Below are 25,077 nucleotides of genomic sequence, written 5' to 3'. Positions count from 1 at the left end.
GAATTGTGGACACTAGAACTGGACACAGTATTCCAGCAAGTGTCACGCCAGTGCCAAATAGAGAGCTAAAATAACCTCTCTCCTCCTATTTGAAATTCTCCTGTTTATGCATCCAAGGATCTCATTAGTCCTTTTGACCGTACCGTCACACTGGGAGCTCATGTTAAGCTAATTATCCCCTATGACCCCCAAATCTTTTTCAGTCACTGCTTCCTAGGATAGAATCCCCCATCCTGTAAGTATGGCCTGTGTTCTTTATTCCTAGATGTATACATTTATATTTAGCCATATTAAAACACATCATGTTTACTTGGGCCCAGTTTACCAAGCAATTTAGAGCACTCTAAATCAGTGACCTGTTGTCTTCATTATTTACCACTTGCTCAGTTTTTTGTCATCTGCAGACTTTATCAGTGATTTTGTTTTCTTCCCTGTTGTTGATAAAAATGTTAACTAGTGTAGAGCTAGGAACCAATCCCTGTGGGACCTCACTGTAAACACATCTGCTTGATTACCATTCCTGTTCACAATTAGATTTTGAGACTTATTAGTTAGCCAGTTTCTAATGCATTTAGTGTGTGGCATGTTGATTTTATACAGTTTTAGTTTTTTTAATCAAAATGTCATGTTGTACTAGGTCGAACGCTTTAGAAAAGTCTAAGTATATTATTGCTATTCCCTTTATCAACCAAATTTGTAATCTCATTTAAACAAAAAATAGTTAGGATATGTTTTCCATAAACCTATATTGATTTGCATTAATTACATTACCTTCCTTTAATTCCTAATCTACCTATTGAGTTAGGTAATCATACCACCCAGAGAACTCAGTCTGCCAGTTTGGTAGGCCCACTACCCATTTCTCTCATTTGGGTTTACAAAACAAAGTGTTTAATCTGTTTGGCATTTTGTTGTTGGAAACTTGTCTTCATTAGGAAACAGACAATATGGGTGATTACTAGAGCCCGGATAACATTGGTTTGAGAGAAGAAGATGCAGCTGGTTGCCTCCCTCGCTATTTTTATTTATTTAGTCTTGGCAAGAAAATATTACCTAGCTCAATGGAATATCCCATGTTGCAGAAGCACAAAAACATGTTATCACTCCCTTTACTGTTTTGCCTACCAAGCAAAGTCACATAATATGTCTCAAAAAGTGTGTTCACAGCCTTTGACTTATACAGGAGAATCATCCTGTGGCAAGGCCAGAGCTTGAGTAGCTGGTGAGGAGGTGCACAGGAAGCTCAGGTTTTGCACAAACCACCTGCCCCCCTTTTGGGATTTCTGGTTTGTTTTGCAAAAAGAACAGGAGTACTTGTGACACCTTAGAGACTAACAAATTTATTAGAGCATAAGCTTTCGTGGGCTACAACCCACTTCTTTGGATGCATATTGAGTGAAACATATCGAGGAGATATATATACACACATACAGAGAGCATGAACAGGTGGGAGTTGTCTTACCAACTCTGAGAGGCCAATTAGTGCCACAAGTACTCCTGTTCTTTTTGCGGATACAGACTAACACGGCTGCTACTCTGAAACCTGGTTTGTTTTGGGAGTTCTTCTTTAGCCAAAATGTTTTCATGCGGGATAAACAGCTAGGATTGTAAACTTGCAAACAGACTACTATTAAGTCGAAACAATCTAGACCTCCAAATGTTGGGAGATGCTACAAGGCATTCTTACTTCAGAAAGCCCAATTAAAGATCACTTCGTAAACATGGCTACAACTTTTTGATGATAATCACTGCTCTCCTTGTCCTCTCCACTATATACTTCAACATCCGTGATTATGCTCTGTCCCACTCCACTTTCTTTTCCTCCCCCCCCCTTAAATCTCATGTCAGACAATGGGATAAGGTGCATTTTTATGCTAATATGGTGGTTCTGTATTTTGTTGAAATTGTAACTATCTGGTTTAAAAGCATATTTTTTTGTTCATGACTGTTTCTTTCTCACATTTCAATTTGCATCTTTTGTATTGAAATTAAATAGGGAATTTTTGTCCTAGTCAACAGGTTGCAGTAAATTTGGTTCTTTGAGTGCTAATTCATATACCAACTGTGGAACATGTGTGGATATGCACTTACATCAGAGAATTTTCTAGTCAGCAGTATACACCGGGACAGCGCATGCATCCAGTGTCTCCGTGTGCCTCTCAACTAGGGTTTAAAGGGTGGAGCTTCATTGCCACACCCCAGTTCCTTCTTTACCACCTGTGGTATGTGTCAGAGCAACTCTTTGGACTATCCTCAACGTAAGCGTTTGTAATTAGTGAGCAGGGTTGGTTTAGTTAAAGTAGGGCAGCTTTAGCGGACATTGTGGGGAGAAGTGGTGCCGGCTGCCATGGCAGATATGATTCTGAACAATGGACACATGAGACGTCTGTTCTTCCTTGATGAGGGACAAGTCCCAGAGTGCTGTGAAATCTGCAGGTCCTCTTTTAAGCGGACCCAGGAGGGAGACCTGCCTGAGGGCTTTCCTTATGGAGCAGTTGATTGGAGCCAGACTCTGACCCTGGGTTCCAGGTGTCCAGAGGTTGTCCAAATCTGCCCCTGCATTGACTTTGAAACTAGCTGAGGGATTGCTCATGCCCGTGGCGTCTCTGTCAAGGAAAGCATAGAGATAGGTTGGACTCAGAGTGGAAGTCTTCGAAGGAGAAGAGGTGGTGACTGCCCTCTCACTCTGAGGCTGAATAAGACTACCAGGCAGCTGGACATAAAGGATGCCTCAAAACTTAGGAAAAGTTTCTTGAGCACTGGAGCTGGTACCAACCGAGTGGACACTGCTGTGATAGATGCCTTACCCGTGTCTGCGTTCACCTCTTTGGTACCAAGGCAGTTGGAATGATGACCAGCTGCTACAGGACCTGGTAGAAGACTGACTATGGTACTCACCGTCCTGGGATCTTCAGCACCAATACTTATATGTTTACTGTCACACATACCCAGGGGGCTCTGTCACCCCAGATCATGGTCTGTATCTCTAGGGTGGATGCCCTCCTAGCTATTGGAGCTGCATTTGCCCGTGATGCTGTCCAGATTCCTGGACCTGGTGACATCAATGTTTCTGGCACCTGTCAGGTTCCCCTTTCACCTAGGTGGTGGGCGCCACCTTTCCCAGATGACTACTTACTTTCATTTTCCAACTTCTGGGAAAGCCAGCAGCCACCCCTAGCTAGGTCCCATGACTTGGCAGTTTTGATCTTGATGAGGGAGATGAGGTGTATACCTGTGGCTGAGGGTAGAGTGGGGTACTGACCTGGCCCAGCACATGTATCAGTGATTTCAGAGAGTTTGGGCTCCTGCACCTTAAGACTGTGGCATGTGGTCCTCTTGGGGACTGCAGTATTACCCTGAGGTGGCCTCCTCAGCATGCTTAAGGCACGGACTATCACTGTCACACCTAAGATTGGATCTGTCCCTGCTGTGCCCCCAGAACCAGGGCCAGGAACAGGTGGCTCCAGTGCAGCAGATTCATGGTGAAAGGCAGGAGGGTACCAGCCACCACAGCCTCATCATCCCTTGATGGTGCCCTGGCAACAGATCAGTTGGCCACTACTCCCATGGACTACAAGATACTCCAAGATCTCATGAGACAGGAGATGGCAGTCTTGGAAAGACACACTGAGTAGGCCCAGGATGTGCCACACAAACTCCTCCTCTTACACTTTGTCAGTCCTGGAATGTATAGCAATCCCAATTATTGACAGTTAAGATAAGTCAAGAAAGATTTCAAGGCTGGCCTGGGAGCATTTAAGCATAAATAAATCTAATGAAGAATGGAATTTTACTGTCATTACACTTAACCTATTTTGAAAGCTGTTCGTAAGATATATTTTTACGGTATAACAGATGAAATTATCCCTAAAAGGGCATAAATACTGACTAACTGGGTGTTGAGACAGTTGGAAAGTTGCAATGGAACAAAGAGCATTGGCAATAATTTAAGGTAAGTAGTACGTACCAGGAAGAGGAAATAGATAAGCACCAGAATGAGACATAAGGTCCACAAGGGTATAGGTGTCCCTAAATCATAGGGGAAGTGAGACCATTAGCAGAGTGCACACAGGCTGTCAGAAACTACAGGGAAGGTCTTTCACAGCTGTTGGTAGTTATAGGCCTCTGTGTATGTGTGGTTTTTACTAACTGTTTGATTAATAAATCCAATCAAACCTGACTTGTTGGGGGTCTGGTATTATTAAACAAAAGGGAAAATCGAGAGGCCATAACTCATTAAATATATAATAGCAATTAAAATAGTTGATTATTGGCTATTGATTATTGACAAATTGGTCATTAATTATTGATTATCAACACAATCAGTAAAGGACTGTTGGAACCTGCAAAAGCCTTATGGCAAAGTGAGCAGGCGGACAGTATTTGGTCCTGGTTATTGGATATGAAAAGTTCTATGGTATCAAGTGATACCAGGGTCCCTGGTAGTAATAGTGGCCAATGAAAGAACCCTCCAAAGACACCAGAAGTCAATGCCCAAGGATAAGGAAGTGAAGCCCCTCTCCCTGATGGATCAGAAATCTTACTCCACCTTGAGCCTCCAAAAGAGGATCTTGAACTACCAGGCTGTCTTGTCAAAATATGGCCACATCAACTGGTGAGCCTTACAATGGCTTATTGACAAGCTGCTGCAAGAATAGAGGGTTGATTTCCAGACTATCCTGGCTGAGGAATGTTTGGTGGCCAGAACTGTGGTGCAGGTGGCCCTGGATGCAGCAGACACACGGCAATGGCGGCAGAGATCATGATGTGCTGTTTCTTGTAGCTGGCCTTGGCATGTGTATCTAAGGAATTACAAACAACTATAGAGGATCTGCTGTTCATGATCTGCTCACTGTTCCATGACAAGACGGATGAGGCAATGAGATCCCTCAAGGACTCTAGGGCTACCCTCAGATCTCTGGGTGTCTATACCCAGGCTCTAGGAGGAGGCACTTTAGGTCCCAACCTTATTATCTACAGTTGCCCTACCAACATAAGCTGCCTGAGTGCTTGGGCTGTAGACAGAGGTCCTCAAGCAGAAAGTTTGCTTGGGGGAGGGCACCTCTCAGTTGTACCATACTGTTTAGGAATTGGGCAGGCAGCAAATTTTATTGGTGCCCAAGGACAGTGTGTTCCACAGTTTTTGCCTTCTCCTCCTTTTGGCAATTCTCTGTCTCTTCTCTAACATGCTAGTCCAACATTATTTCAGACTGCTAAGTATTGGAGGTAGTCCAGAGTTCCTCTTCCTTCCCTCCCATACACCTTCCTTTTCAGTCATCTTCAGGGACCTTTCCCATGGGAGCGATTTCGACTGGGGATTCAATGCATCCTTGTTCTGGGTGTGATAGAGGAGGTTCTCCATCTGCAGAGCGGAAGAGGATTCTTTTCCAAGTACTTTCTCACCCCCAAGAAGATGGGCATCAGCTGATATCGGACTTCAGTCATCCCCTCCCTAGATCAAAAAGATTAATGTGCTTCCCTCGACTTCCAGGATGTGTACTTTCACATTGGGATACACCTGGTGTACAAGCACTCCCTAAGGTGTTGGACAACAATCACTACCTATACTGGATTTTCCCTTTGGGTTCTACGCAGTGGCCCGCTTTAATCAGGAGGATGGGCATCCAGGTGTTCCTGAACTTGACTGGTTATGAGTCATTTGGAACCTCAGGTCCAAACCAATGTTAGGACCTTTCCCAAGCCATCTGCATGCCTGGGTCTGCTAGCAAATGAGAAGAAATCCATGTTAGCCCCCACGTAGAAGATAGAATTTGCCGGGGCCATGTTCAACATAGAGGCAATGAAAGCCTACTTACCACTCGGCAAGTTCCAGTTGTACAATCTCTGCTCCCGCCTGCAGTCCTACCCTGAAACACAAGTAAGATCCTGCCTCATGCTACTGGGTCTTGTCAGGTTGTACATTCATCACTCCACTTACGAGGCTCCACTACCAGTAGCTTCAGGCTTGGCTATACCATCCAAGAAGACACTACCTGTGCAAGGTGGTATGTTTCCCTCCAGCAGTCCTCCAGTCACTGAACTGGTGTAAGGACCCAGGCAACATATACAAATGGGTTCTGTACAGTCCCAGTTTGCCCTGAAGGACCACATTCAGGTGGGGGACTCACATGGGCGATCTCATAGCACAAGGCATATAGTCTCTTACAGAGACTATCTTGCATGTTAGTGTTCTAGAGCTCAGAGCTGTATACAAGATCTGCATGGCCTTCCTTCCACACAATCCTGGTCATGGACAATACGGTGGCGGTCTTCTGTCTATAAAGGCGAGGTGGGGAGGGACAGGTGCTGGCAGTATGTCAGGAGGCCGTCCTACTATGGGACGTTGCCATAGGTCATGGAATTACACTGTCAATGGTCCATCTCCTCAGGGTGGATGACACGACAGCAGCTGGCTTCAGCAGGTACTTCTGTAACAATCATGAGTGGTTGATGCACCAGAGGGCCCTCAGTGATATCTTCCAGCAATGGGGGAGTCCCACACATAGACCTTTTCATGACAGTGCAGAACAACATAGGTCACCACTGCTGCTCAGGGAGGGTGCCCTCTTTCAGCTGCCTTTCTCCTCCCACAGACAGAGGAACTATTGTATGTATTCCCTCTCATCCTCCTCTTCCCTGAAGTATTTTGGAAGGTCAGGTGGAGAAGGCCAGAGTAATCTTCGTAGCCAAACTCTGGTCAAAACAGATGTGATTCAGAGACCTCCATGACCTCTCTATAGTGCAGCGGATCACTCTACCCCTTGTTTCTGAACCCCTGGCTTGGAATCAGGGGCTTGACCTTGCATCTGAGCATGAGTTCACTCCACCAGATGGTATGGATGCTCCCTGGTTAACACTGGTGGAGAGATTCTGTTAGTGAGACCTCCAGAAGGTGCTCTTTTTAGTAGTAGGGAAGATTCCAGTAGGTATAACTATCTCTCTGAATGGACAAGGTTTGCAAATTGATCATGACAACACCAGCTGTCCCCCATGAATTCTGGGGACCAAGAGATTTTTGATTACTTGTTGCAACAGAAGCACTCTGCTCTTTCGTTGGGCTTGTTATGGCTATTTCAGCTATCCATCCACCAACTAGACTATATACTCAATTTTCTCACACCTTTGGCAAAGAGGTTCCTGCAAATCCTCTAGAGACTCTATCTGCCAGTCAGGGATCCAGGCCTATCATGGGACCTTAACCTGGTCCTCTCAAAACTGATGGAGACTCCCTTTGAGTGTATTGGTATATGCTCCCTGCCCTATCTCTTCAGGTACGCTGCCTTTCTCTTGTCATTCACATCGACCAGGAGAATTGGGGAGCTGTAAGCATTAATGGCAGAGCCACCCTATACAGTCATATACAAGGACAGAGTATCCATGAGGACACCTGCCAGACTTCTTTCTAAGATGGTGTCCAAATTTTATGTCATTGAGGTAATCTACCTACCTGTATTCTTCTCAATGCCTCATGCTGGGAGAGCAGAGCAAACGTTGAACATGCTGGAGGTGTGCAGAGCTAGATTGTTCTGCTTTGACAGGATGAAATCCTTCAGGAAGTCTACCAGGTTGTTCCTGTCTTACATAGAGACAATCAAAGGGCGGGCTGTGTCTACACAAATACTATAGAATGGACTATATGCTATATAAACGGACACAAATCTGACATCAGGAATCATAACATTCAAAAACCAGTAGGAGAACACTTCAACCTCTCTAATCAGTCAGTGACAGACGTTAAGGTGGCAATTTTGCAACAGAAAAGCTTCAAAAACAGACTGCAACGAGAAGCTGCCGAACTTGAATTAATATGCAAACTAGATACATTAATTTAGGTTTGAACAGAGACTGGGAATGGCTCGGTCATTACACTAATTGAATCTATTTCCCCATGTTAAAGTATCCTCATACCTTCGTGTCAACTGTCCGAAATGGGCCATCTTGATTATCACTTCAAAAGTTTTTCTCCCCTGCTGTTAATAGCTTCTCTTAATTAATTAGCCTCTTACAATTGGTATGGCTACTTCCACCTTTTCATGTTCTCTGTATGTATAAATATCTTCTTACTGTATGTTCCATTCTATGCATCCAATGAAGTGGGCTGTATCCCACGAAAGCTTATGCTCAAATAAATTTGTTAGTCTCTAAGGTGCCACAAGTACTCCTGTTCTTTTTGCTATAGAACTGGATTGTCCAATGGGTCAAGACTTGCTATTGGTTAGGGGAGGCAGGTGTCAGGCAGGGTGATGGTCCACTCCACCAGGGCTCAGTTTACCCCAGTAGCCTCGCTAGCAAAACTGCTAATCCAGGACATTTGCAGCGCAGGAATTTGGTCATTCATACAGATGTTTATGAAGCACAATGCATTGGTGCAAGCAACCAGGGACAATGCTAGATTTGGAAGGTCCATGCTGCAGTCCGTACTCACAGACACTCCTGATATCCATCTCCAGTGAGGGCTTGGGAGTCACCAGCAGTGGAATATGTATACAGAGTAGCACTGGGAGAAGAAATAGAGGTTACTTACCTTTACAGTAACTGATAGTCTTTGAGATGTGTAGGCCTTATACATATTCCACAAACCACCCTCCATCCCCACTATTTTTGAGTCTTGACATCACAGGCTCTCATAGTGGGGAGGGTGTGACAAGGAGGCTCCACCGTTTATATTCTCACTGGAACTCACAAAGAGAGGAAGGGCACATACACTGCCCTAGTGGATATTGCTGACCAGAAAGTTGTCTGATGAGTGCACACTGGATGTGCACTCACCAACTGTGGACTATGTATATGGACTACACATCTTGAAGAACATCATCTATAAAAGTAACCTCCTTTCATAGGAACTAAAAAACCGTTATGCAAAGCCTATTGGCAAAAAGACTTCTAAGGCTCTTTGGCCATTTTTCCAGAAACAGGCTTTTTCAAAACTAGCAATGCTTGTTGGGTCTCAACCCCACCTCTGATTTAGTACTCTCAATCAATTGCAGTAGCAAATGATAGTTCAAAATCTGAATATCTGCGACTGAACACACAAATCATACTTGGTCAGATGTCTGCATTCTGTTGTTTGTGCCCTAAGTTGATTGTAGCTATTGGTTTTCACCTACAGTTAGATAGCCTGTACAAAACTGTGGGTGTGAAATTAGGGGCTGTCTTTAAAAATGATCTTTCCTGTCTACTTATTTTTGTTTTTGTATTATTTCAGAAGCCAAGGAGCATGCCTTCCTCATGTTATGCCTGAATTTCTGCTTGAACCTGATGAATATAAGAAATGGATTGGATTGCAAATCGCATTGAAGGTAATTGTTCTAAAATAGCCTACATACGTGGTCCTTTATCCTGCAAAGACTTATGTACATGCTTAACTTTTTGCACTGTGAGCAGTCCCACTGAAATGAGTGAGATTATTTGCAGTGTGTAAAATTAAGCATGTGCATAAGCCTTAGTAGGATCAGAGCTGTAGTTTGGTATTTAGTGCAATCAGTCCCACACATGTGTAGGAGGTGGAGCTGTGTTTTTCTAAAAACTACTTAGTAGATTTTTTTTAAAAACATTTCCTTTGTAAAAAATAGGAACATAGTAATTCTCATACTGGATCAGACCAGTGGCCCTTCTAGTCTCATATCCTGTTACTCATAGTGACCAGTTCCCAGTGTTTGAGAGGAATTTTCAAGAAACCGTGCAATAGACAGTTATAGGATGACCTACCCTTAGGAAAAGTTTTCTTCTAGTTCTCAAAAATTAAAGGTAAACTTAAGACATGAAACACAAAGGTTTATGTCTCTTCCAAAACTTATGTTTTTAAAAATTTACAGTTATAATTCTCGATATTCTTGTTAATCAATCTAACCACCTTTTGTATCCTCCTAAGCTCTTTACCTCTGTTTTCCAATGAGTTCCACAGGCTAATTGTTGCAGTTGTATGAAAAAGTATTTCCTTTTATTAAGTTTTAATTTGTCACCTTAGTTTCAAATATAACCCTTGCCAATCAGTGGGTTGGAAGACCTGATTGATCTGGAACATTTTGCCAACCTTATGATGCCATCATCCTAATATTTTTGTAAAGAACATAGCCATGAAAACCCTTAAAACTGGAGACTTCAATAGAGGTTGACAGTCAAAACTTGAGTTGTGTGTGGTAGGAAAGAGCAGTAGAACAAAGTGAGTAAAATTTACTGAGCAGAAGAAGAGTGGGAAATCTGTCAAACAAGAACTCAGGGAAACAGCGGGAGCTAAGACTTGTACAGTACAGACCGAATGCAAGTTACACTTTTGGCTAGGCAAATGCTGAGAGCAATTACTTCGTAGAAGTACAGGAGTGATGGAGAAGAGGGGCTTGTTAAATAATCCAGTCCATTGCCTGCTGATGCAAGATTGTTGCTTGCAGTTTGTGTGCACGTTTAATGTTTTGTCCCACTTAGATTTAAATATCCCAAGCAATGCTTCTTCCACTTCCTTTGAGAACCCACAACAGCCTAAAAAAATCACAATGTCAGGAAGTGTTTCCTGGTATTTAGTCTAAATTTTCTTTCTTAATTTTATTCCATTGCTCCTAGTTAAATTTCTGTGTGTCACCCTAGCTAATTTGCTTCCTGACTTCCCCTTTACACCTTTCTAAACAGGGTTCAGAAACAGCCACTACATAACCATATGCCATTCAGGCACCTCCCTGAAGCTGTTGTCTTGCTCTCCAGATCTCAGCATTAATTTAAAAACAATAAGTCTCTAGATATTATTGTTGCAAAGGAAATTTCAAAAATATGAACAAAGTCTAATGGTGCGGCGATGAATCTGCCGAGAGCCCTGAAAGGTGTGACCTGCCCCATTCATCTCAGTGAGGTGATTACTCAGATATCCAATTATGAGAACTTAAATGTCAGCATTGTTAGCTATTTGATCTGTCATGTAGAAAGGAGAGAGAGAATCACAGATCCGCACAATTTACTGAGAGTGATGTTTCATTTTAGCATCTCAAATACCAGATTATGAGATATAGCTCTTCCCCTTCCTCCCACCCGACCCCAGTCCAAAAGCAAATAAATCCAATGAACCCAGCAGAGCTCATGGCCATATTTAAATCCCATTGAGGGGGTGTCAAGCTCAAGTAGCCTAGGGAGCCAAGTGGCAATACAATATTTTTGAACATCTGCACAATCTACTGGGAGCAGTATCTTGTTTTGGCGATTCATATATTGATGGAGCCTATTTTGTAGGTAGAGTTTAGAAGAGAACCACCATGGTTTTTTCCCTAATGTGACCCTTGCTTCAAATATGTTGTTGTAGACTATTATCTCTTAGCCAAATAGTATAAATATTAAATGTTTCTGTTCTTTCCCCATAAGTCACTCTCTCATTCCCTAATACTTTTGTAGTTTTTTTTCCAGACTAAGTCCAGTTTTGTCACTCACTCTTTCTGATGCCTAGGAATGAATTTGGCATTCCAAGGAGAGCCACACAAGAAACATGCAAGCAGACCGCATTTACACACCCATCCATCCCAGTTTATGGTGTGATGCCTGGGCATTTTCAGTCCAAACTTGTAGTCACTCTTTTTGCTGCTATATTCAAAATTAAACAGGCAATAAGTATACTTCTAAGTCTCTGTCAGCATTGCTGCTTTTCAGGTTTCTCCCTCCCATTTAATATCTGTATGTGTGATTCTTTTTCCCTAAATCTGTTAGTTTTTATTTTTTTCAGGTTAAATCATACATTCATTTCTCTCCATGTTTTTAATCCCTTTAGGTACCTTTGTATTACTTCCCTATACTCACTGGTATTTGCCACTCCTAGTATTTGTTTACTCCCCCTTTCAGAACTTTAATAAAGATGTTTAATGGTCCTAACACTTATCACTGTGGAAATACACTAGATGTGCGTTGCCGTTTATCATTATGCTTTGCTTTTGGTTCTCCAGTGAGTTTTCACTCCATCGTGTTCTCACCGCAGGCAGCTAAAATTTTGTAACTAAGATTCTGTGAGAAACAGCATTATATCCTTTAGCAAATTTCTAATATACTGCATGGACTGCTTTTTCTTTATCCACTAATTATGTAATGCTATTAGAAAAAGCAATTGTTTACCTGACAAACTTTTAAAAGCCAGTTGTGGCTGTTGCTCACGGTTAGCATACCCTATAGATGTCATAGTTTAAGATAAAATATAAATCTCATTGTCCTTTATCTGAAGGTTCAGATGACTGAGCTGCAAAAAGCTAACATGAAGAACTCTGAAATTTTTAACAATAAGAGTCTGTTTGTTTTGGATGACAATGAATTCGAGACCATGAGCAAACGTGTATGGACCGATGTACTACTCCAGGTATACAAGGTACATTGCAGACATGAAATATCTTATAGTACTAAGCTTTTAAATGATATTTGCAAATATTACAGGAAGATTTCAAACAAGGTGAGATTGAATAGAATAATTCTTTCCTTCGAATACCCCAAATGTTTTAACAAATGGCAAAAGAATTAATCTGCTTAGCTAAGATATATTTTCAGTTTTTTTTAAATTTGTAAATTACATTGTCTGGAGCTGAAATTATGCTCATATTTCTTGACATGGAAATGATTTCCCAGATATGCATGTGTAATTCCAAAGGACAGTAATGGAGTTCAGGCATGTTCTGAGGAAAGGCTGGACCCTAAACTGTGAAGATTAATTTAACCAGACGACAACATGAGAGCAAAAAGCTGCAAGGGTGTTAAAGGGAAAAAACATGGTGTTGTTAAATATCATTCTCTTCAGTAGCTAACAGAAAAAGGAATGAATCCTATTCAGCTTCACAGCTACAAAAAAATATATTATTTAGTTTTTTACTGGTCCTGTGACTTAAATATTTTAGGACTTACTCCCACAATATTGAAACATAGATATGCCAGAAAAAATAACAGGAACCTGTTGCACCAAAAATATGTTGTTCTTTGACATACCTTTTTTTTTTTTTTTTTTTTTGTGGTGTTCAGAATTTTATTTTTGGAGTGTATTTCAGTTTTAACATACTCACTACTGCTTATTAGAAATGAAAAATAACATCTCTGCCCCTAGATAATCACGAAAAATATACACTGACTATCCAATTCATTTTGTATTAACTGGTAACAGTCTATGAAACATAATGCTTTAAAAATGTTTTATAATCATTTATAGTTACACTGATCTAGGATCATTAGCACAGGGTCATGTGTTCAGACATATGCATGAACATGCCAAAACACTATCTTTAGAGGAAGGCATGCACACACCACTTATTTCATTTTATTTTTTCTGCCAGTTTTGGATCTGGAAATGCTGACATATTAGGAGGTTCAAGATTTCTTTTCTTTTAGGTTATGTCTATAAAGGTATTTGCAAAAAAAAAAAAAGTGTTCTTAACATGGGTTAGCTAACATGGATTAAAATAGCAGTGAAAATGTGGAAACTTGGCTTTTAACTTGGGTTAGCAGCTGGAGTTAAAGTTTACAGGGGAGCCTGAGGTTAAATTTGAACTGCTAATCCAAGTTGCTATGTCTTTACTGCTATTTTAACTTAAGTTAGCTAACCAGAGTTAAGAACATCATTTTTTTTTTTTTTTTTTTTTTTTTTTTTTTTGCGGTATAGACATACCCTTAGGGTCAGTGGTTTAAAGGATCCACAGTCGCTTCGATTTTTGGAGTACAATTAATTGTTAATGCAATTAAATGTGGTTGCTAACAGACTTAAATACAGTGGGAGGACTTAAATGTGTAAATGTTTCCTATTTTGCAAGCAGAAAGGGTGTCTGTTTATAATGTGAGCATTAGTTAAAAGTATAGTATACTTCAACAGATTATATAGTTAGGGCCCTACTAATGTGCAAAAGCTACCAAATTCAAAGCTGTGAAAAATGCATCATGGATCATGAAATCCGATCTCCCCTGTGAAATCTGGTATGCAGCCAGGGGCTCCTACCCTGTGCAGGGCTCCAGCTGCTCATCCCGGCTGGGGCTGAGGAAGGACAAGACTTCCTGTTCCCCTGCAGGGGCCGCTCCTGGGGTGGATCAGACCCACCTCCAGGATCTCTCCTGGCTTCAGGAAGCTTGGTAGCTGGAGTTGTTAAATGCCCCACCCCACTGCATGGGGAGGCTGCGACTGGAGCTGTGAGCCCCCCACTTGGGCTGGAGACTCACAGGAAAACCAGACATATGGTAACCACCCGCCATACCCTGCAACCCTCACTTTTGCACTGTGTCTGGTGGGGGTCCTGGCTTTAGAGTTGAGCGCTGGGCCAGCAGCCTTCCTCTCTGGCTGCCCAGTTCTGAAGGTAGCACCCTGCCAGCAGCAGGGCAGAAGTAAGTGTGGCAGTCCCACAACCCCCCTACAATAGCCTCGTGGTCTTCCCACCCTGACTGCCTTTTGGATTGGGACCCCCACAGTTACAACACTATGAAATTTCAGACGTAAACATCTGAAAATGTGAAATTGACTGATTTTAAAACCCTCAGATGTAAGATTGACCAAAATGGACTGAATTTGGTAGGGCCCTATACATTAGTAATCATAAAATGCTTTGTTGATTTAAAAAAGGTAGAGTGGTTGGGGTTGGTTGACTTATTATTCTAGAAAATTCTTCATCTTGGATTCTGAAATGAAGAGTTCATGTTTTTGAAGAAATGTTCATCTAAAATGTCTGTTAAAAACGAATAATCACTTGTGCATACTATATCCGGGCATAAACAGCCCCTGAAAGGCAGAGTTATTTCCATTCTGATCAAACAAAGCTGCTTTTCCTGGAGAGTGCTTTGGTGTCAAGCATTCCTCCCTGAATACTACATCTACAACTGAATGGATGGTGTTCTTGTCAGCCCTTTTACTCTCTATCCAAGTGCCTAAAGAAAGAAGAAAGCACACTGCATATCCAGAAGCACTTCAGTTTTCAGTTTTGAAGAGTTCGGAGTGTGTGATGCCATGTAAACACTACTCTGAAACATCAAGTACTCAGCATCCTTAGGATAATCAGTGATAAAATTAACACGTGCTTTGACATGGATATCTCTTCACGTTTTTTTTTTTAAACCTGGAGTGTGTCATGATTGATGCCAACTCTTCTCTCAGTTCCAGGTTCATTGCTGACTAAATTTTTCCTCATCTGAGCAAATATGCTCTGCCCAGCATCATTCCCATTCTCATTGCCAGTATGGGTTTCTCTTATCAAAATTGGCAGCTAAAACACAGTTATATACTGTTCTCCTTGTCAAGACCTTCTGAGGCTTGGGGTTCCTCCTGTGATGTTTGTTTCACTTAGGGACAGTCCATCATGGCTGTCCCCTATGCTTGTCATGCTTTCTATCACAGTTAGGCAGCCAAGAGTGTCTTCCTTGTGAGTATGCTGCAGCCTCTGTACTTCAGGAACCTGGCGTGAGACCAGAGATATAAAGTTTAAACCACAGATCTTTTTATAAGTTATATGACAAGACCCCTCCTATAGGCTCTGCAGATCCTGACTGTCTGCCGATGTAAAAGACCCCTACGGAAATTTTAGTGCACTGTAGCAGTGTCCACACAGGATGTTGTTACTGCGTGGCAAGCTAGTGCACTGTAGATTCTCACCCTGGCTTTCCATCCCATATAGACATATGTACCTCTGTTCCCCAACCGTAAGAGGGGAACAACAGTGCTTTTCTACCTTACAGGGATGTTTTGAAATAATACATTAAAGATTGTGAGGCTCTGAGATACTACGATGAGAGTGCTATACAAGTACCTTATAACTAAATGCAGGAAAAGGGCCTGTCACAGGGGCCACTCGCTGGTAGGGCACCTCTTCCTGGCTGCTCTGGGGATTTGCTCCTTCCAGGTGCTTGTGCCCTCTTCTGGTGGTCTCTCCACTTGTTGTCTTCTCTCACCCTGCGGCCCCTTTCGCACCAGGAGCTACAGCTTTCTCTTCATGACTTGGCCCTCTGGCCAGGTCACTATGAATGTTTTCCCCCTTCCTGGATATCAAAGTCTGTTGGGGAAAACTGTCCTACACATTCTGCTCTCCACTGCATGGTCTGTGTCACTTCTCCAGTGGCTGGTAGGGGAACCCAGGCCCACCCTCTTTTTGGGGTTCTAGCTCAGAGGCCCTCTCCTCAGTAGACAAGGTCTGCACTATCCCGTGCCTTGCTGCTTTTCCCCTGAGCCTTTCCTACCTCTGGCTCTTCCCTTCTCTGGGTTTGCCACCCCAAGTTTCCTCCTCCCAAGGAGTAACTGTAGGCTACCTACCTCTATTGCTCCAAACACACCTCCCTTCTCCCAGGGAGTGACTGCATACTACTTCCCTGCAGCCCCTGCTGCTCTCAGCTTCTGGACTTTATACAGTCCCCTCCTGTTCTCATCCAGCTGAGCTTCGTCTAATTAATCCCTGCTCCCTGGCTCCTCCTCCAGGTGCAGCCTGGGGAGTTAATTGGCCCATGTGGCCACCTTAACCCCTTCAAGCCTGATGTGGGGTGGACACCCCCAGGGCTGGCTCTAGGTTTTTTGCCGCCTCAAGCAAAAAAAAAAAAAAAAAAAAAACCAACCTCAGAGAGCACAACTGCGGAAGCCGGAATGCCACCCCTGAAATTGTGCTGCCCCAAGTGCTTGGTTTCCTGGTGCCTAGAGCTGGTCCTGGACACCCCATCACAGGCCCATAAAGATTTTTGATTATTCCATAGCAAAAGAAGATCTTTGCATTCAAAGAAGGTCTTTGGATTCTAGAAATATATTTATCTCAAGCACCTTCAATTACAGTATAGTTAGAAAGCCAGACAGACTGGCTATTCCAGAGATGAGACGTAACTAATGGATAGAAAAAACACAGCTGAGTTCCCACAATGAAGCACCACCCATTCTGCTTTTTCAGTTACTGTACAACATGTATTTCACATCGATGTATAAGACACCACCTCAGACAACCTGGATATTTTTGAAATAGAAGAGGGTTAATAAAACAGATCTTGAGTGCTGAAGTGAAATAGCAATTTATGGAAATGATTGCTTGAAGGTTAGAATAATTCCTTTGATTGCTCATTAGTACTTAAGCTGCAAGCAATATTGCACAATCCCAGGAACTACTTTTAGTCCTTATAATTTCCTACTTCTATTTTTATGTAACCCAATCATTGTTTGAGAGTGGATTTGCTTTCTATAGTAGAATATAGAGATGAATTTGCCACCACCATTCATGTGTAGCCTGATTTTCCTCTGTCTTGAGTTGATGGACCATGAGGGTGAATTAAACCTTTTCTGTGAAGAAACGTATGTTGCTGACCTTTCCTCACTATGAAGCATGCTCTGAATAGGGATATCAGAAGAAGATATATTTGAAGGAATCTGTTGCAGCGTAGCTCCTCCATGTGCAGTGTGAAGGCTGGTGGGAATGTGGAGGTGGTTCAGAATTTAGGGAGTTGAAATCCTGGTCTCTTGTATTTTGTGCAAACCCTGCTGTGCAATCTCTGCAAACTCTGCAGTCTCACATCTCTACCTGTTTTGCCAGCATTTCCCTCTGGATGCCTTTGACCATTACCTGAAACTTAACAGAATTCCTGATCTTTTCCTTTGCACCATTTTCCCTCCCCTACATTTGCTTTCAGTATTGATTATACCACGGTTTGTCATTTCAGTCAGGCTCATAACCTGGGAGTCATCCCTCTTTCTTGCCCCACATATATAGTGTCTCTATCAAAATTTTATCATTATACAAAACTTGCTCCTACTTCATCTATGACATTTCTAAAATCTGAGCTTTTCTTTCCATCTAGACAGCTAAAACTGTCCCTTCCAGGTCCTCATCTCCCTTCTTCAACGCTGTAACTTCCTCCTTATTGGACTTCATGGCATCTATGTTGTCCCGGTCTCATTCATACATAGCTCACCTGCTAAGATCATCTTCTTTGCCCATGAGTCTGAACACGACTCCTCTATTTTAACCCATTGCTACTTCTCTTCCATCATATCAGATTCAAACTTCTTATCTTAACCTTCAGTGTTCTTCCCAGCTCTGACACTTGCTACTTATTTATTCTGGTCTCTCTTTCCACATTCTCCCTCATCCTGTTCACTCTGTCAGTGATACCAACCTCAGCAACCAACTTCTGTGCTCCTCCCCAAGTTGCCACTTATGCTTGGAAAGCACCTTCCCTCCCCAGATGCTCAGTAACCAATGTCTGATTGCAAGGCTGAGACATATTTGGGAAAAGTAGATAATTAACACAAAACAAAAAATAGTATGTGTTTATGAAAAAATTTGATTGCCCCTTCCTCCATTGTCTATAGGATGCTTGCTTTAGATTACAAACTCTTTGAGGCAGGAACTACGTCAATCTCTGTGTGCAAGGACGTTTGGGTGCTACCATAATATAAGTATTTAATAATGTCAATAGGAGAATTTTTAAGAAAAACTGGGCGGTGAATCTGGCTCCGAAAAAATGAAATGAGCTATAAAGGAGATGTTGCAAACACTGGATTAAATTGGCTTTGCATTTATAAACTTGGATTAAAAAATAATTCCAATATTTATTGGTAATTTAGCTGCTATTGGATTCTACAGACTCATTCTGGGAATGCAAAAAGGTCAAATTATTTTTGATGAAATCATCAAAAATAATTGAAAAATAATTGGAAACAAAATATGTTTAGAACCTCCCATTTGCATTTTATTTGATTCAGGAATTAAGAGTCCCTAAAGCATAATCAGAACCAATCTCTGCTATGTTAATGATTGCTAAAAGGATAACTGTACAGAACTGAAAGAGTAGTGGAGGTTTATTTATATAAACATTGATCTCATAAAATAATGTTTTTTGGATAGAGGATAAATTGGATAACATTGACAAGATTCTGAATCCATTTCTAAATATCAAAAGAAAATACTGTAGATTTTAGGAAAGATAGTTTTTTCACTGCTGAATGTAAACTGCAATTGGACAAAGAAAATACATGTGAATATGTCATGTGTATTTGCTGTGCATTTGAAGATGGAAGGGAAGACTTAATATTATATTTACATAATTTTAGGAGCACATTGGGTTGAATTCATACCCATGCTTTTATACATCATGATCTTTTTTTGTTGGTGTTTTGAAGAGGTGGTTAAATTTCATGCTGTTCACTGTTTGTAAATGATATTCTTGAAAACAATAAAGAAACGTTGTTAAAAAGGTGGAGACTGGCAGCTCTGCCCCAATAATGCAGCATGCCTTTATGCTAATTTAGAATCTACCAAATAGCTTCAAATCTGAAAGTTTTTCTGTGTTTGAAAAATAATTGTATTTTTGTGTTTTGTTCTTTCTACTTGGAATTGTAATTATACTTTTTAGTAAAAAGATGAAATATATTTTCTGATTTCAGGTGTTGGTCCTTGCACGTGTATCATCACTTACTATCAGTAATCTGTTGAGCTCAGAAAGCCTGCAAAGCATGCCAAGAATAAATGCTGAGCCTTTATCCAGTAATATATATTCTCCATCTGAAAGACTCCTCCTTACCTGGCTGAATACACATTATGAGAAAACCAGAAAAATTGTGTGGAAAGACTGTCAAAAAGGTGAAGCAATACTTTGACTATTCTCTCCTTCCCCCCCCCCCCTTAGTACTTTTGCCCCAGTTTCTGTATATCTTAAGGATATTGTGACAGTTTGTCACTGAAAGTACCATACTTTGAATATGTGCCCATAAATATTCCACTTATCATGCACATACATTCCATTCACTCGAATGGAATCTTTGGCCAGCAGTAGTCATTGGAACCACACCTGTGCCATTTGTGCTCCTCAACCTAGGGCAAAAAGGGCAGAGTGGGGAAGCTGTTTGCCTTTGGAACTGGTGTATTTGTCATCAGATCACCCTAGTAGCTCTGCACCTGCATGGATTACAAAACAGCCTAGCAGATCACCAGAGCAGATAGTTCTCATGCGATCAGGAATGATGGATAAAGATTTCATCATCCAGACCTACTTTCACAAGTGTGGTCACAAAATCATAAATCTATTTGCCACAGAGACAAACACAAGGTGTCACACTTTCTGCTCCAGAGGGGCGTAAGTCCCAGTTCTCAATGAGAAACTTGCCTCATCTTGTGGACTCTGGGGACGAGTACCTATCTGCCAATCCTCCTTATACCAAGAGTCTTGAAGCTCAGACAAGATGTGGAAGTTCTGATCATGGTAGCACCAATTTGGCCTAGGCAATTCTGGTCCTCTGATCTGATGAAATTGTCAGTTCAACAACTGGTAACATTACCTCTGTTTCCAGACATAATTTCTTTCAGTGTGTGTCAATGTGGATCCCACTCTAGGTGTGCATGCATTCAATGCATATGAGGCCAGGTGTTTGGGTTTTTGTTAGTTAGCCGTGTCTGCTGGAACCATGTTCGCAGTCTGTGTCGCCTTGTGCGCCTATAAAAGGGCATAAAGGGTGGAGTGGCCCTCCTTCCGTGCCTTCTTACTGCCAGTGGCAGCAAGTCATAATCTAGCAGTGTACTACCAGTGGCTAGAACCCTAGCAAGCTTTTTCCTCAAAAAAGCCCCTCTGAAAGTCTTTAAAATTTCTTTCAGTGCTTAACTTGCATCCAAAATCCTGAAACTGGACTGAAATACATCAAAAGACCCCTTGAACCAATGTTCACCCCTCCCCTCCAATACAGAGCCCCTTGTACAACATGGTGGAATTCAGTACTGCAGTTCATGACAAACAATATGTCAGCAATGCATTACATCAACAAATAGGGTGGCATACGCTCATCCTGGTTATGTCAGGCAGCCATCAAACACTAGGAATGATGCCAACTCTATTCGGTAACCCTGCTGGCCCTTCACCTCCCAGGAATAAACAAGAGTATGTCAGACTTACTAAGCAAGAATCTGGTATCCAACCTTATGTGGTCATTATGAGACGCCATGTTGCACCCTGTCTTCCAGGTGTGGGGGAACCTGGCGATAGACCATTTGAATTAGCAGAGACTGCCAGTTGCAAGATTTTCTGTTCCAGGGGCAGCATGAACATGAAATCCCTAATGATGCATTCCTCCTCCTGTGGTCTAAGAGCCTCCTCTGTGCATTCCCTCTGGTTCTGGTGAATCCCCAGGATAATACAAATTAGATGTGACAGACACCGTGATCTTGATAACCCAATATTAGCTGAGACAGTTCTGGCTCTCAGACCTTCTCCAATTGTCCAGTGAACCTCCCATCTATCTCCCTGTCTGTATGGACATAGTATCTGGCCTTGGTTCTGAAACACTGCCTCTAGAACCCCACTTGTTACATCTGATGGCCTGAATGTTGACTGGATTAACAATATTAGCAGTGTTTAGGAAGGCCTCCATGGTAAAAACCTGTGCTGCAAAATTTGAAATAATTTTCTGTGTGGGCAGCCCAGGACAATGTGGACCCAGTTGAGGCTCCAATACCAAAGGTTCTAGACTACATATTATCTCTGAAGGAAAAAGTCCTAGCATTTAGTTTCCTGAAAGTCCATTTAGCTGCAATCTCTGCATATCATGCTCTGATTTTCACAATCACTCTTCTCACACTCCATAGTGACAAGATTTCTCAAGGACTTTTGCGCTCATGACTCCCTGTCAGAGACCCAGCTTCTTCTTGAGATCTCAACATCATCATCCTTCTGTGGAAGATGTTCCCCCATGGAACCCCTATTTGAGCCTCTGTGGCTTATTAGAATGTACTGATCTCTGAAATTTGTAGGGCAGCTACTTGGGAATCATTATATACATTTTAAAGGCATTATTCCCTTGTCGAGCCATCTAAGTCAGATGCCCGCTTTGGCAGAGCTGTCTTAATTATTTAAGTAAACTCTGAGCCCTGGCACTGGAATCGGGGGCCGCCTCACTTTTTAACAAAAGAAATGTAAGTGCAGAATTCATGTCCCCTGCAGATTCCCCCTGTCCTCCCCGCAAATAATAGATTCTGCTGGGGAGATGCTGCAATTACACTTTTCACCCCACCAGGGGCTGCTGTGGCACCAGAAGAGAGGGAAGCTGTCTCACTGCTGGAGCAGCCAGCCTCGAAGAGGGAGGGGGCACTTTGGCCTTGGCCCCCACTTCTACAAAGGTTCTGGCACACTTGCCTGAGCATCCACCTCCAGGACTGCTTGTGAGTCACTAGAAGTAAAATACATATGGACAAACACTTGAAGACGAGAGAACAGTTACTTACCCTACAGTAACTGTGGTTCTTTGAGATGTGTTCTCATATATAATCCCCAATCAACCCCCCTTTCTTGCTACTACAGAATCTAGTTAACACCTAGATTTCTTATTGGTGAAGGAACTAAGGGGTAGTTGGTCTCCACTTTGCTCTTTATGCCCTCAGTTGTGGGGGGTGTGAGGGCACAGAATCCGTCTCAGTGGACGCTGCTGGCCAAAAGATTCTGATCTCCAGTGCATGGGGTGCATTGCAAACCCGAAGCGGAATACTTGTGAACAACACATATTGAAGAACCACAGTTGCAGTAGGGTAAGTAACTATTCTTTTTGCCTCCTGGCAATACTTTGTAGCTTAGTATCATAAATTGTTGTAAAAAATGAATTAGTACATTTTATCTTCAATTCTAAAGCAGGATTAAACCATTATTTAGTTTTAAAAGCTTTTTACAATAGGTTTAGAGTTGGCACTCAAAAATGATGAGAAGTTTAATTAGGTAATCGGATACTCAGAAATAAAATGTTTGTATTAAATCATCATAATGGGGCAGATGGCTCAGTAGGTTAATGTGCTCATTTGTGAAGAGTTGGTTTCAGATTTGGCCATAGATAAGTGACAATGAGTTTCATGGTCTCTGTCTGGTTCCTTATAGACACTTGTATACCACAAAATCCCCTCACAATTTAACATAATTAGTATTTTTCTGCTTTCAGAGAAGTCTCAGACTGGAATAGCAGGAGTGTGTGTGTGTGTGTGTGTGTGTGTGTGTGTGTGTGTGTGTGTGTGTGTGTGTGTGTGTATGTATATATATGTATATATGTGTGTATGTATATATATGTATATGTATTTTCTATGTGGAAGTTTACATGGTGACTGCTTTGACTATACCTGCTTCAAGCCAGTTTTTTCAATTCATGGTTTTTATGGGTCCTCTCAACAAAATAATAAAATTCGTTAATATAACGTGTTGCCTGTGCAACCTTAATTTGGCCCCTTATTTGTATGCAATATGATACAATCTTTAATTATATGGTCACATACTATTCTTTACACAGGACATCTACATTATTCAGTGCACAGGATGGATGGTGCTCATTTCATGAAGAGCTTCTAAAATATTTTGTTTTTCAGCTTATTATTCAGTGTGTGGCTCTAGGCCTTCCTTATTACACTATTATTCACACCCTACTCTGAAGACAGAATTATTGATTTCCTCATGGGGTTTTCTGTAGTGCTCATCATTGCAGTATCTGAGTGCTTCACAAATATTAATTAATCAATTTCCACAACGCCTCTGAGATGAGGTGGCAGTGGTATTCTAATTTTACAGATGAGGAACTGACACAGAGAGATTAAGGTAAAAAGTATCCACTAATTTTGGGTGCCCAAATTGAGATGCCTTGGGCCTGACTTTTTCAGAGTAATGAGCAGTACAATAGCCCTACCAAGTCCTGTGTTTTGGATGATTTTGTTAATTGTGTGTTGTTGTTGTTTTGTTTTTTTTAAGTCTCATCCACCTCTTTTTTTTTTTTTTTTTTTTTTTGTGGGCTGGTGGTCTATATTAGATCCTTACCATGATTTTACCTTTGATTTTTTACCACTATTATCCTTACCCAGAGACTTTCAACAGGTCTGTCTCCCACTTCTATCTCAACCTCAGTGCAATTGTATACATCTCTGATATCCATGGCACAACCTCCTCCTTTTTTCCCTGCCTGTCCTTCCTGTACAAGCAGTACCCTTCTGTACCAATATTCCAGTCATGTGAATTATCCCACCAAGTTTCTGTGATGCCATATACCATATTTATGATTATTCACTAGTATTTCTAGTTCTTCTTGTTTATTCCCCATACTTCCTGCATTAGTACACAGACATCTAAGATGTTTATCAGATTTCCCCTCTATATTCCCTCTTGTCTCTCCTTTGTCCATGTTGCATATCCCATGTTCCCCCAAGATTCCAACTCTTCACCTAGGTGTTCATGTTTTGGACTTACCTATGGGCTTTTGTTTCCTGTCCCCCTTAAACCTAGTTTAAAGCCCACCTCAGCAGGTTAGTGAGTCTGTATCGAAAGATACTCTTCCTCTTCCTTGGAAGGTTTATAAAGAGGAGGGTGATAAATTGTTCTCCTTAACCATTGACAGGACAAGATCTAATGGACTGCAATTGAAGTAAGGGAAATTTAGGTTGGACATTAGGAAAACTATCCTGACTGTGAGGGTAGTTAAGCACTGGAACAAATTATCTAAGGAGGTTGTGAACTCTCCGTCATTGGAGGTTTTAAAGAACAGGTTAGACAAACAGCTGTCAGGGATAGTCTAGATAACACTTAGTCCTGCCTCAGTGCAGGAGATGACCTATTGAGGTCCCTTCCAGTCCAACACTTTTATGATTCTATGATCTGATGGCAGAATCATCTGATTTGGGTTTCACCAAATCGATACCTGATACTCTGTCTGAAGAAGATGAGGCGATAGCTCCATTTTTTTGAACAAGAGTATTTTGATACAAACCACAATCTTCATTGTCACCAAGCCTCGACAACCTCTAAACAGGTATTTTTACTGACTTTTTGAGGACACCGTACCTGTCCCACCTTTTAGGAAGACAACTATTGCTCTTTTATAGTGCTTGGAATGACACAACATTGAATAAGGGGTGCTCAGCACTATAAAGGAGGGATATGTTATCCAGTTCACCTCCCTCCCTTTCTCCAGCCCACCTTCCCCATCTCTTTTCAGGGAACCATCTCTGAGACTGTATTGCTTCAATAAGTACAGTCTCTTTTGGAATTGGGAGCAATAGAAGAGGTGGCTTGTCATTACAGAGGGAAATGATTCTATTCCTGTTGCTTCCTAATCCCCCAAAAGTCAGATAGTTTGTTCCATTTTTTTTTTACCAAGTTGTACTGCTTTATTAAGAAAATCAAGTT

The 25,077-nt window shown here is 41.7% G+C and overlaps 1 protein-coding gene across 1 annotated transcript in view; it reads left to right on the top strand.

Moving 5' to 3' along the window:
* The window catches only part of LOC113406192 (cilia- and flagella-associated protein 47-like), a 691,445-nt gene that overhangs the window by 145,576 nt on the left and 520,792 nt on the right, over positions 1 to 25,077 (top strand). The window contains exons 31-33 of the mRNA XM_029910955.1: positions 9,206 to 9,299; positions 12,188 to 12,328; positions 19,331 to 19,526. Of these exons, the coding sequence (XP_029766815.1) occupies positions 9,206 to 9,299; positions 12,188 to 12,328; positions 19,331 to 19,526 (431 nt within the window). The remainder of the gene's footprint in view (positions 1 to 9,205; positions 9,300 to 12,187; positions 12,329 to 19,330; positions 19,527 to 25,077) is intronic.

The sequence above is a fragment of the Terrapene carolina genome, unplaced genomic scaffold, assembly GCF_002925995.2.
Source record: "Terrapene carolina triunguis isolate 2854851 unplaced genomic scaffold, T_m_triunguis-2.0 Scaffold23, whole genome shotgun sequence".
Lineage (NCBI taxonomy): Eukaryota > Metazoa > Chordata > Testudines > Emydidae > Terrapene > Terrapene triunguis.
This window is presented reverse-complemented; position numbering and strand designations above follow the sequence as displayed.